The 13,347-nt window shown below is 38.6% G+C and overlaps 1 protein-coding gene across 1 annotated transcript in view; it reads left to right on the top strand.

Annotated features, from left to right (window-relative positions):
• DGKQ (diacylglycerol kinase theta) overlaps positions 1 to 13,347 on the top strand; it is a gene marked incomplete at its 5' end in the record, with an annotated part of 67,719 nt that overhangs the window by 13,039 nt on the left and 41,333 nt on the right. The window contains 4 exons of the mRNA XM_017735330.1: positions 1,340 to 1,425; positions 2,153 to 2,278; positions 3,734 to 3,887; positions 8,737 to 8,805. Coding sequence (XP_017590819.1) covers positions 1,340 to 1,425; positions 2,153 to 2,278; positions 3,734 to 3,887; positions 8,737 to 8,805 — 435 coding nt within the window. The remainder of the gene's footprint in view (positions 1 to 1,339; positions 1,426 to 2,152; positions 2,279 to 3,733; positions 3,888 to 8,736; positions 8,806 to 13,347) is intronic.

Here is a 13,347-nt window from a genome sequence, read left to right as displayed (position 1 = left end):
TTCCTTGAAGTTGTGACTTCATCTACAGACACTTTTACCATTAGCAAGAATATGACTCAAAGCATCTAGTTTGCCTGGTAGTTCAACTGGAAAAACTGCAAAATACTCCTGTTACATCTATGAACAGGGAGAAATGTGAATGGAGGAGGGACTGTGCCCCAGCTCAGAGAGAAGTTCTTGAGTGCGGTGAGGACTGAGCATGGGGAGCTGTGTATGTTTGTGGTTGATTTAGTCATGAGTCTTTGCATTGGTGTGGTGGTAGATTATGTCTTCTGTGAGGTTAGAATAACAGTGTTAATTCTGCTCACCTGTGGAAGAGTCCAGAGAGATTTCAAATCAGGTATTATTCTCTATGTAAATTAACAACCTTGTTTTCAAGATACTTTCAGGTAATGTGCTAGTGTGTGCAGCTGCCACTTTCCAAGCTTCAGGTTACAGTTCTCGTATTTTTGTGATATGCTTGGAGGAATAACCTGTTTGACCCGAACTGAAAAAATATTTGAAAAACTTGATGCTTGCTCTTGCTTTCATTTACTTGATAAAAAATCAGATGCCTTCCCAGCGCAGTACAAGTATTTACAAAGCAGCTACAGGATGGAGGATCTTCTTCATCCATCTCTGTCTCTGGGGCCCATAGAGAACCCTCCTAACTCTTGAATTGATGAAACTAAGTATTGAGATCTTTCAGTTATTGTTTTGGATGGTTGTTTTGTAACTCATCCTTTGTATCCTAACTGCAGATTCTTTTCTTTCATATCTGGTATTTCATGTCAGCTTTTAAATAATGAAGGTACTTTAAAGCCAAAACTTGCCTAAACCTTTACAGGATTCACTAAAACTTCTTCCATCTGCAGGACCTACAATATTTTGGAAGGCAATGTTAACCTGACTTAGGAGAGTGCTCTGAAAAAAATATTTCCTTTTTTTGACAGTGAAATGGTGATTTACCTTATATATAGTGACTGAATCAAACTAGCCTTCAGGCACAGGTATATTGGGGTAGGCAGCACTTCCTGAGAAACTGCAAGACAAAGCCAAGCAGTTGAACACATTTAACTTGCTGTAATTTGAGGAAATAGGACAAGTGCTGCTTATGAGCAAAATTAGCTCAGCCTTTCCTTTATCTTTGCTGCATCTTTTTGACAGAGGAAGTGGAGGAACACACAGAACAATGCTGGTAAACTTCTTTATTGTCTACCTTTGCTGAATGTAAAGAGCATGAAGGAGAGAAAGTATAGTGTGAAAAGGGTAGTGGAGGAATATTGAAGGGAGGGAGGAAGGAGATGCAGATAAAACCTGGGATTTCCAGCCTAAAGTTTTCTTGTTTTTGTGCTTTTAGTTTGTGAGCTACATGTGCACACAGACTGTATCCTGTTTGCTTGCAGTGACTGCCGGCAGTGTCACCAGGATGGGCACCTGGACCATGTAAGTGCAGATGCTTCTGCAGGGGAAGGTGGTCGTGCATTCTGTGGACTAGAGAAGGAACAGTCTTGGTCTTTACTTTCACATGCTGCCAGTTGTCAAAGCACTTTTGTTGCTCATTGGGAGGCAAAGGACATGTGTGACTTCAGAATATATTACAAAGAGTGAGATGAACTTAAATGGTGATATAGGCATGATGCTTTTGACCTCTTGCTGAAAAGTCTGTGGAATGTGTACAACATCCAAACTAAAATTTAAAAAAAAAAAAAAAAAATCAAGCATATTATATAAAAGTTTGCTTTGCAAAAGCTGGCATGGAACTCTTTTTTTTTCCTGCATGTTGAGCTGTTGGCTGCATTGCGTCCCTGGCAAACATTCTCTTGCATGTCCTCAAGCTTCCTGCAGCCTGACTAAGGCAAGACTGCCTGTTTTCTTATCTTCTCACAGTACAGTAGATACAGAATACTGATATTTCAGGATTATTTTAGAAGAACTTTTTTTTAGTGGACTGTGAAGGAAGAACACTGTGATAAATTTTTTGATAGTCTGGTAGAACTTCTTGTAGTGAAATGTAAGATTGCTAAGATTCATATTTATCTTGAGAAAAACTTAATGCCCTAGTCTCTGTTGCTATTTCCTCAGAGCTGTTTGAATTACTGATTTTAAAGTTGAATTGAAGATGCATCTCTATCTGATTCATGTAATGCTAAGTCATGATGTGTTCTCTCAGGATACTTACCACCACCACTGGAGGGAGGGAAACCTTTCTTCAAGTGCTCGTTGCGAATTCTGCAAAAAAACCTGTGGGTCTTCTGAGGTGCTCTCTGGCATGAGATGTGAATGGTGTGGCATCCTGGTATGTCGTGCTGCTGCATGTATTTGTGGGAACCACATATATATGGGCATGTGCTTATTTAAACATAATTTAAATAAGCACATGCTTATTTAAGTATATAAATATAATTTATTCACACACCATATGAATATATATTTTATATACACTTTGTAAATACACTTAATTTATACATTTATTTATGTATATATGTATATTTATGTGTTAGATGGGAAATCTGATTTTTTAAATCCTCCTCATAGTCATTTTAATGAACAACTCTCAAAGTCACAGTGAAGCTTTATGTAAATCCAATGGAATTTAACAGGGACTAATCATTGGTTTGTGGTTGGAAGCCTGCAGTCACTTTCTGTGTTAAGTCAGAATTTCTTTCAAATCATGAATTCTGCAGGGTTAAAGACTTACCATTCTAATATGTTTACTCTTATTTCAGTATAGAATAGGTGTTAACTTGTGTGGTTGGGATTTTGTTAAGTGTCAGTATCAAGTTCTGTGTTTTTCCATTCACATGACACATGTTTATTTCCTGTGCAAGTTGATGGTACCCTTGAATAATTGTTATGGAAACCACAGCTTTTCGCACACTGATACACAATGTGCTGTGCAGGTAACAATTAGTCCACCCACTTAATGCCACCTTGTATTAAAATATGATGAAAGTGCAAAGTAGCACCAGATGAAGTGGGAACTGAAAAGTATATGTAAGAAATCATGAATTTGCTACTTAGGGCTAGATGAGGTACTTCATGTAGTAATGATTTGCAATAAAACTCTAGAGGTTATTCAGTATTTAAGGTTATGATTTCAGTGATTTAAATTTTTTTTTTACTATTATGGGGTTTGTATTTTAATCTGAGACATAATTTCCAAGGTGGGAGGGACTGTTTCTGAGAACAGTCTAAGAAATGTAATGTGCTATGTAGCCATACATACAAAGGTATGTGTATTCAATAATGGCAGAAGATTTGCAACAGTGGAAAGGCAGAAACTATCCAGTCACCCTTTGAAATAAACCTGAAAACAGTCTTACCTCAGAATCTGCATGTGGGTATGGCTGTGTAAGAGGATACTGCTGTTTTCAAGCTATTCAGTATAACCTGAGCACCTTTTCCATTTCCCCCAGTAAATATCTGCATAGAATGGAAGATCAGAGTAGGAGACCAAAACTTTAAACTTCTCCATGTAGCTGTATAAAAACCTTTTGTTTTTAATAGAGCAGGTTTGTGATCCTTGAAAGTTTCATGACATATTAAGACTCCCCATTATTGGTTATGGAAAACCCAAATCAAACAAATAAAAATCTAGGATGAAAAATGTGGCCATTCATTTAATGAAGGTGATTTACAAAAGGTCTATGTAATCCCTAACCTGAGTTATACGATTTCAGTCATAGTTTGTTATAAATGAATTTATTTTCTTCGTGTATCACAAGTTCTTAACTGATGTTGTTGTTTATAGGCTCATGCTGCTTGCTATGTAATTGTCACACCAGAATGTACCTTTGGAAGATTAAGGAATATGATTCTTCCTCCAAATTGTGTGCAATTGTTTTCTCGCAACTTCAGCAAATTGCATTGTTTTCGAATATCAGAAAATATGCAAACAGAATCAGGTAAACCTTTCTAAGTTGAATGCGGCTAATTGATGAACATATTTAACCTAGTGTCATAATTCAATTAAGTATATTATTGCTAATTTTTACTGGCTTTTGTGGCAAGACTGTAACTTTTTGCTATTTCTGGGACAGCTTAGAGATTTTTAAATGGACACTGTGCAAAATGCAGAAACTTCTCTTTACTAGTGCAGGGCAGTTTGTACACTATTCTTGAAACAAAGAAAGCAAAAACCTAAAATCAGAAAATTTGTGGTGTTAGTGTTATCATTGCTACAAACACTTACTTGTCATGTCATGTGTACAGATACTTTATTTGTCTCTTGGATTAAGCATTTGTCCTTTTTAAGATTTCGGTGCCAAAACGACACCATGTGTCTACACAGGGTAACGTTCTGCTGCCATCTAGAGTGAATGTTTGTTTAACAGCTCTTTAGGAATGAGAATTTTTTTTTAAGCCTGAGCTACACAACTATTTTTTAATTTATATTTTGATTATTATGCTCTTGTAAAGCCTTTCTTTTGGCTTGAATGGAATAGGAAAGGAAATGAAAAGTAGGCAAAATACAGCTCATTAAAGTTAAATATTTGCAACTGCTCTTTTCTCAACCTGGCAGATTGCTCTTGAACTTTCTGCTCTGAACACATTTGTTTTTGGTGAGAAGAGTTGATCACAAGCAAGAGCCCTGTGTTCTGTGTGCAGAAGATGTACCACAACAGTCCTGTTAATGCATGAACTGCGTGACCTGAGGTCTCAATGACCCGGGCACACTCCAGTGACCTGCCAAGAGTGTAAAGGCAGAGAGGAGGGATTAGGTTGCTTTTGTGAATTGATTTTTTTTCAGTTAGCTATTCTTCTTGCTAGTGAATTTGTTTTGTTAGTGGGCTGAGATGTAGTATAGCACCCACTTGAAAGTTATGGAGTTCCTAATGCTTCCAACATAAGAAGTAACAGAAATAAACAGTCTGGATGAGCTTGATTTTGCTGCAAGACTCATTGTGAACTTTGATACAGGTCTATTGTTAGGTATTTCACAAGTGTACCAAAGGTTTAAATGAAGATGAAGTTGTATTTTTATAATTAAGAGAAGTTAATCACAAACCTTTAAAATAGAGTCTTTGATTTGAGTTTTCTGATGTTAACCAGGTTTCTCTCTTCAACCGTGGTGTGTTCTTTTAATACGTCAGACTTAAACTTTCTCTTTTTTTTATTTTTAAACCACCTCTTAAGAAAAATTGAACATGGAGCACCTTAAATGAGAAAATCCAAGATTTTAGCTGTACCTTCTAGTCTCTTCCTTCAATATTTTAAGTGATGGAAGAAAAGGTTTTCTGTTTCAGGACTTATGCTACATGCTAAGTGTGTGAGTGCATGTTACGCACAGTTGAGGTCTTTTACAGTAAGAATGGCTTTTTTGCATTTCTTTAAGGAAAAAGTATGTCTGATACTTTGAATTGAGAGAATGCAGCCATTAGCTTGTGGTCAGAAGCAGATATATAGGTATGGAGAAATATTCACTAACTTAATTTGGACCATTTCCAGTGCTTTATTGTGATATGAAGGGAAACAAAAATCAAATTGAATAAAATTTGTTTGGAAAGCCCAAATGCATTTTTGTAGTCCTTAGCCTGCATATAACAGAGATACAATATAGCAACACCCTGAAAAATCTCATTTCTAACGCAGCATCTATTTTCTGCGGCCTATGAGAATTTCTGCCCCTTGGGCTCAGCTTCCCATCATCCAGTGGGCAGCTGCCTCCCAGGATGGAGGGCTGCTGATACCCAGGGCAGCAGGGGCAGAGCCATGGGGATGCTCCCCTTTCCTCCTGCAGCTGATTTGTTGCATACCTGTGAACTTGACAGCTGCCCCAGCAATTGACGTCTTCCTTTTTTTTCATGGTCAGTGGGCCACAGTGAGTAATATTTGTATTGCAGTGCCTGCCTTGTACTCCACTGTGCATAAAGTGTTTTGTTCTGTGTTTCCTTAGCTGACAGTGCTGTTTAGCACCTTGGTTTAGCACCTATGTCCTGAATGTTCAGGTACTAGTCTGGTGTCTTCACATGTGGCTCCTTTTACACCATCCACATCCTGTTGAGCCTTGCTTCGAGACCTGTTGCTGGACATTTGTCATTCTCAGTCATCTTCTGAAGATCAGGTGTCTGCAGGTCACTGTCAAAAGCACCACATACCATTGCTATATGCTGTTTTTCTTTGCCGAGATTCTTCCTCAAAGGCAGAGCCAAGAATTGTCTTGAGCTAATTCTCACATCATCCTGTGTCGAGGAAATTCAGTACCTTTTAGTCCTTCTTGTTACCCATGTGCACAGAACAGACATTCATTTTCTTAAAAAACCCCACTAGCTCCTGGCATGCACTGAAAGTTACCAAGATGCATCATGGGTCCAGCAGCTCCCTGATGCACTCTTAGGATGTATTTGGTGTAGCAGGGGGGGGTCCCAGAAGCAGGGGAATCCAGCCAGAGTCACGATACAAACACTGATATGATTTGAGCATCGTGCTCCAGATTTATTATTCAGTTACACCAAGTTATACTTTTTTCCAAAGTTCACGCCCCTTTCCCATGAGAAAGCCTCTAAGCAGCGGGGGAGCTGACCAGTGTATACCTTTTCCCAAGGCTGTTCAAGGCTGCCAGCTAGCAGGTGCCTTGCAAGCCTGTTTTCAGCCTGAGGCCCCGTCAGGGGTACTTCTGCAACAGCCCTGGGATGCCCAAGCTCTCCTGGGGTATCCTATATTCCACAAGGAATCCCTCTACAATTTGGTGCTCCTCTGACAATGAAGCAGCTCAGGATGGCTGCCCCAGGAGCTGCTGCTGCTTTTCTAGGGGAAAGGCATAGACTCTGGATGGCAGATCTTGTTAAAAATTGTGTGTATGTTAGGGATGTTTTAGGGGAGCAAGGAACTCCTTTGTTGGAGGATAATTGGCACTTCTGTGTGATGGCAGGCTCATTAAGAAGTTCTCGTGGTGTGGCATGCACAGAGGGTGCTCCTCTGTTGCCACAGCTGACAAAGGTCATCGCTCAGAAGATTGTGGAAAGACCAGTCTGAGGTACCAAAGAAGTGCTGGCTGTTGCCTGGATGAGTTGATTGCTGCAGGCAACTCTTCCCAAGCTGGTGTTTGGGAAGTGCCAGATGACTTGTCCCATGCAGTAAATGAGCACCCCCATCATTGCTGACCTGCTGGGGACCATTTGTCCGAAGTAGCTTTTGCCATGGCGTAAATGCTGCGCGTCATCACCAACATTCAGCAAACATCTCTGTGCTGAAAGAGGCTTCTTTAAAACTCTTGGGCTACCAGGAAATGCAATGGTAGAGCAGTGTAGCCCCTTCCTCCAAATGACTCCTGTCATCACGAATTTCAAGTTGAACTTCACTGGAACAGTTTCAAGATGCTGTTGGTGTAGATTTCCCTCCTATTCAGATTGAAGGGGAAAGTCTAATAAAAGAAGCCAGCTTCTTTCCATCTAAACTGAGAAAGAAGAGGGTTGGGAGCAATCAGGAGCAGTCACTTCCTATTGTTACATTTACTACTTCTTTTTTTTAAACTTAATTGTCTGGAGTGAAATTCAAGAAGACATTCAGCTTTCTCTTATTTCAGGGTATTTCAAGACCATACTGTCTAAATTTCTCTCCAGTTTGAAACTTGATCTGTTTGTCTGTCAGCTATAACAGGGAAGATATTTCAACACTTTTTATATTTTAAAAGTCACAACTCAAAAGCATTATTGTTGGTTTTTCTTGTAGACACTTGAAGCATTACCCAAATATTCAACAAGTTACCTGGTGTCAAGTTTAGGACTACTGCCTAGTACCCTTCTTGACATGTTATGATTCTGCTTCTTGGAAGGTTCTCCTGCTTTAGGATTTTGACTTCCCCAATATCTCTTTTGGTCTGAAGTTCTGCCTTTAGTGATTTTATTTTATTTTTTCTTTCTTGTTTTGTGCTTTGATCTCTTGCTTTCTCCCTCTGCTGCAAGGCATAGTTTTTACAAAGGTGTTGCCTGGCTTATATCTCTTGGGAGCTTTGCCCGCATCCCAGTCAAGACTGACTGGGATTTTCAGTGGGTGTGAGTATGACTAACATTATGTGATGGGCACTTACATTGCACTCTACTGCTACCTTCTGAGAAAGAAAATTGATCATGTTTGGATTTGCACTGGTCTTGTATGGCCCTGAGTGTCAGGAGTGAGAATGCAGTGAGGATGTTCTTCACAGAAGCAAATGCAAATTGCTCATAGTATTTATTTTAATCTTTTCTTAATCTTTTATGTATGGTTTTACAAGGTTGCATTATTTTCTGACATCTTAGCTCCTAGCTTTAGTGAGAGTGATGAGACTACTGTCAAAGTCCTCTTCTGAAGAGCAGCAATTTCTTTCTCTTTGAGTGTCAAAAACTATGTTTTTCAGTTGTGGAAATTATTTGTGTAACATCAGTATTTCTGACTGGAAGGCTGTTACTGCAATTCCTGGATTGATTTGGTAATTTAAAACTTAATGGAAACCATCCATACTTCAGTCACAGGCAAACATCACAGCTTTAGTAAAGAATGAAATGCAGTAGTTGCTATATTAAAGTTAACAGTATAAGGATCTCAGGTATGCCTTCATTGTAGTTACATGACAATGCAGATTTGTTTTTATAATACTGTTTTAATACTGTGAATTATTATCATAAAACAGGTAGAAAAAGAAAGTGTGCTTTTCTGACTGGCTCCTTTTGTGTTAGCTTGTTTGATATAAACTGTTCTTAAGTTACAAACAGCTTCTTCCCTCCCCTCCATTCAAATTAGCAAAAATCCTTTCTTAAAATGTTTCTGCTTTTACAGATGAAGATGATGATGTTGATGGGTCAACACAAGGATCAACAAAAGATATCCAAATTTCAACCGATTCAAGTAAGCAAAATTTTAGTAAGGGGTGAATAGTCACCCATTTCAGTCTTTATTCATATAATCTTAACTTGTATTGCCTTATGAGAAAATATTAAATGGCTATTTTTCTAATGTTAGGTTTTAATTTCAGTTCCAAAGTTTTGGTCCAACACATTTATCCAGGGCTTTAAAAATATCTCCTTGGTATTTTCCATTGGTAGGTTGACACAAATGACAGTCTGTTCATTACCTTGACAAATAGGTCATTTCTCTCAACTTGGTAATTGAAGAAAGAAAACATGGTGTTAATACTCCATACATAAGCAATGAATTTAAAGGGCAGACAGCAGTGTCTTTTCAAAGCCTTTTGCTTGTAAGTTCTCTGGACCCAAATTTTGCTGAGGCCACCAGGTCAATTTTTTCTTTTGGCTTGGGCATGTTGCACTAAACAGGATTGAGCTGGACTGGCTGCTTCCTATGCAGTTGAATTTTTAAGCATGTGGAGTTTTCTGCGGTTGGTAACAGCCAAATTCTTACTTTTCAGAAGATGAGGTTAAACAGCAATTTAAGAGTTTCCCACCCCTATATCCATAATTAAATCATAATTAAATCCATAATTAAAACAACATGGTGCTTGCTACCTAATGTAGCTGCATTAAAGGACATTTTGAATCAATAAATACTATATTTTTTTAAATCCTGAGGCTCTTACAAAATTAAGAGGCTGATTGTGCAAGTGCTATTTGGATTTAAAAAAAAAATCAGCTCAATAACTAATTAAATCAGTTACAGAAGAGATTCCAAGCATCTTCTTGTTTCACTTTCTTAGTTCCTGAATGACTTTAAGTTACGATCCACCAGCATACTTCCTTATTATGGGAAAATAGTCTGACTAACTGCAGTTTGTCTGAACAGTTTTCACTTTTTCCACTGTTTTAAGTGACTTATGCGGTTGAGTGTGAGGACTTCTTCATTTCAACAATTAAGCCTATTTCCCTTACTACTGTCAAAAAGACCAAATAATGTATCCAGATATTTCAACTGGATTCATTGAAAGTATTAGTGCAGGCCAGTTCAGCTTTAGTTTAGACTTCCTAAAAGAAGAAAAAAGATATGAAAATTCAGGGCAGGATACAAACTTTAATATGTCATTTGTTCAGGCCATCTCTGATCTGGAGAAAGCAGCAGTAGATGGTATATTTTCAAGGGTCATGTGAAGTATTGTTAGTTGTGTTTTAAATAGAACAGTGGCATAAAAAATTGCTTTCTTGTAATACATTTTCACAAACCATAGCACAGTAGCTTTGCTGTGGTTTAGAAAGCTCAGCTAAAACCACACTCACAAAAAGATTCAGAAACAGCATTTACTGATAAGACAGGACAGACTGTGGTGATGAGGTCCAGGGCATGGGCATGCAGTACCCACCAGCAAGTTCTTTAAATGTGACCAGATTCCTTTGTCTCCTTATCCCTCTGTTTTCCCATACTAGTTCTTCTCCACACCACCTTGCTCTCTCCCTTTGCTTTTTTCCTGAAGTTCCCCTAACAACCCTGTACCATCCCAGAATGTTTTTCACATGTATTTCATAAATCCCTGCAATCTGAGAGACGTCTTTGGTCAGTGAGGTGTCCCACAGAACTTCCCCTGTGGATTCATCTGGTGTGTCCCACTCCCAGACCATGGGATTGATGACCTTGTGTCAGCTAAGGATGTGTCTTCTCTGATAACCTACCTGATAAAGTTATTGAGGTTCACCTGCCAGCTGTTGTGCTTCTCTGTGTGTGGGGAGTCATAACCTATTGAATTTAACATGACAATGCCATGGTTGTAGGGGGCTGGACCACTTTCACCTGTCTCTAGATAACACCATTTGTGTAACATGGGTCAAGAAGGAGCTGCTCACGTCTTCTGTGTGTTGACTCAGTACATCTGCCATGTCTTTTGGGATGTTACCATGCTCTACTTCAGGAGTGTCTGAACTCCATTACATTCCAAAATATTTAGCTTTTCTTAATTCCAGCTCTCTATGTTTTAGGGGTATATATTTTTTAAAACAGTGAAAACAAGTCAGAACAAATTGAATAATATTGGTGTGGAAAGACACTTCTTTGATAGGAAAGAAACCAATAGAAAAGGATACAAAGTCTTTAGTATTGGAAGAAGATTTGAATTATTAGTCTACATTCACTTTCGTTTCTTTGCTGTTGTAATGGGCTTGTTGAGTGAAGTGTAAAGTTAGAAGATCTAAGTCTTAATATTGGTAGCTTGAATGTGTTAAATCAACCACTATATTTAGCCTACCAAGATACTGAAATCAAAAGCATAAAATTAACGTGAAAACAACCATACAGTTTCTGAGCTGATGTAACAGACATACCAGCAGGTTTGGAAAAAGACACTACCTGCCCTGTGAGTGTCTCTCACTGGCTGCAAGTGAACTGTCTGATTCAGCATGCGTCCATCTTCTGCAGGACAGAATTCAGAGATCAAAAAAACCCCATTCTGGAGGAGGTTTTAGAGCAATCTGTCTGTCAGAGAAATGGGGGCTGCAGTGCTGTCAGCAAACAGAGGTTTCACAGCATGTCCTTCCCCAGCCTGTTCATCTGCCAAGTAAGAGATAAAATGATTTTGTATTAGATAGACCCAAGGCTCTCTTCAAGGGCAATAAAAGAAAAAATACATAATTCTTACATGCATAAATGCCATCTTGTAGGTTATGAATCCTAATACTGAAATAAACCAAAATTTTATAGTCCCCACTGTTGTAATATGAAGCAACAGTAGAGAAAGAGAGCATAAAGCATGCAAATAACACAAGTTTTGGGGGGAAGAATGGTGCTTGGTAAGCTATGTTGCTAGAATTAAGTCTTTTAAGAGTGATTTTCACAAATACACTCAGAGTAGGCCTCTAACTTTCTTAAGTGGCAAAACTACCCAGGACTGCCTCATTTTCCTATCTCAGTCACAAGCCACATGTCTTTTCAGAAGCCGTGTCCTGTCTGTGGGGATTTGGAAGTCAAAGGGAACATGAGCTTTGGACTCATCCAATGCTGTTTTATCCTTTTCCCTGGAAAACTTGGTATCTTAGCCTCTGAAATCAAGTTCTGCAATTTGGTAAATTATGCCTGGAATTAACCTTTTGTAGTTATTTTCCCCTTGAAAAGGGTAAGCATGAATAACAGGTTACTTTCAGCTCAGTATCCCATGGTAAGAAAAAAATAATGTGTTATTCAGGAGAAAGTCCTGATATTGTGTACTCTGATCCAACAGGAAAAGATAAGATGTTTAGCAGTGAGGTGCCGTATTACAAAACAGGCAGTGACTCCTTTAAATACCACAGTTTGATAAGTGCATCTGTTGCGTATTAGCAAGGGGGTTTATATAGATGTACTAAGTGGGGGTATGTAGACTTCACTTCTGTAACTGGATCATTTTCTAATACTTAAAAATTGGAACAGGTGGAAGGAAGAGCTTTATCTAACTTCAGAAGTGGTTACAGTTGAGCCTCTTGCCAAGGCTAGCTGGCAGACTGGCATAAGACACCACTTAACTTACAAGCGTTGGATGTGCTCCTGAATCAGTGGAGAAATGTATTTCTGGGTGACTAATTCCAGTGTGTAGCTGTTTGTTTTTTTAATGGCCTTCCAGAAGCTCATGTGCAAGCAAGCCATTTTTCACTGGGTTGCAGTAAAAGTGTCCCCTGTAAGGAGGACAGCGACAAAGTTAAATGTGATTTTTCACTGATAAAGTCGAGGAGGTTCTTTATGTGATGGATACCAGATTTACCAGCATTATGTTTATTTAACTAAGAAATATGATTGAACTTAGGACATTACCACTAGTCTGTAGATCTAAACTTCTTCTTGTAAACCAGTTTACTTTGAGAGTCAATCCCACTGTTCTTAAGACATGGAGAGCGCATAAAGAATTCTCCAGTTACAGTTGCTAGGGATTCTCTTAGGCCAGCTAGTATCTCATAAGAGCAGACTACAAAGGCTGTCAAAATGAAAACAAGTACTAGAACTTGGATGAATGTTTTTATTCTCAGATGGTTGTCTGCTCTCTGGATTGCTAGAGAAAACAGCAGAGATTTTGATAGTGTTGTGAAAGTTCATACTCAGAACATCAGCTGTGCTGTCAGTAACCAGTGTTCACTTGTTTTCTCAAGTTGTGTTAGCTCTAAAGAAGGTCACCCAGGACACAGTGTGTCTTTTGGTTAACATTTGTCTATGCTATAGTTACCATGGAGATCACTCTGACAGAAATCTGTTTCTAAAAGATTTCTACTCTTTTTGGCATAAGTCCAGAAGAATTTAAAGGAGTAGGTCACTTTCGGGTGTGTGCGCTATAGTCTCAGTGCAGTGGTTGTTGAGTTTCAAAGGTTCTTTAGAAGCAAGAGGTGGTGATATTTAAATCTTCCTTATATTGTGTCTAAAAAGAAATTGACAACAGACACAACCACTATGATAATTGGAAAACTGAAAATCCACGGTAATACTACTTTTCATATCAACAAAAATAATTGAAAAGTCACAATGTATCGTACCAGGTTGGGTGTGGCTCTG

The sequence above is a fragment of the Corvus brachyrhynchos genome, unplaced genomic scaffold, assembly GCF_000691975.1.
Source record: "Corvus brachyrhynchos isolate BGI_N302 unplaced genomic scaffold, ASM69197v1 scaffold22, whole genome shotgun sequence".
NCBI classification, from domain to species: domain Eukaryota; kingdom Metazoa; phylum Chordata; class Aves; order Passeriformes; family Corvidae; genus Corvus; species Corvus brachyrhynchos.
Note: the sequence above shows the minus strand (reverse complement) of the source record. Positions and strands in the feature narration are given on the sequence as shown.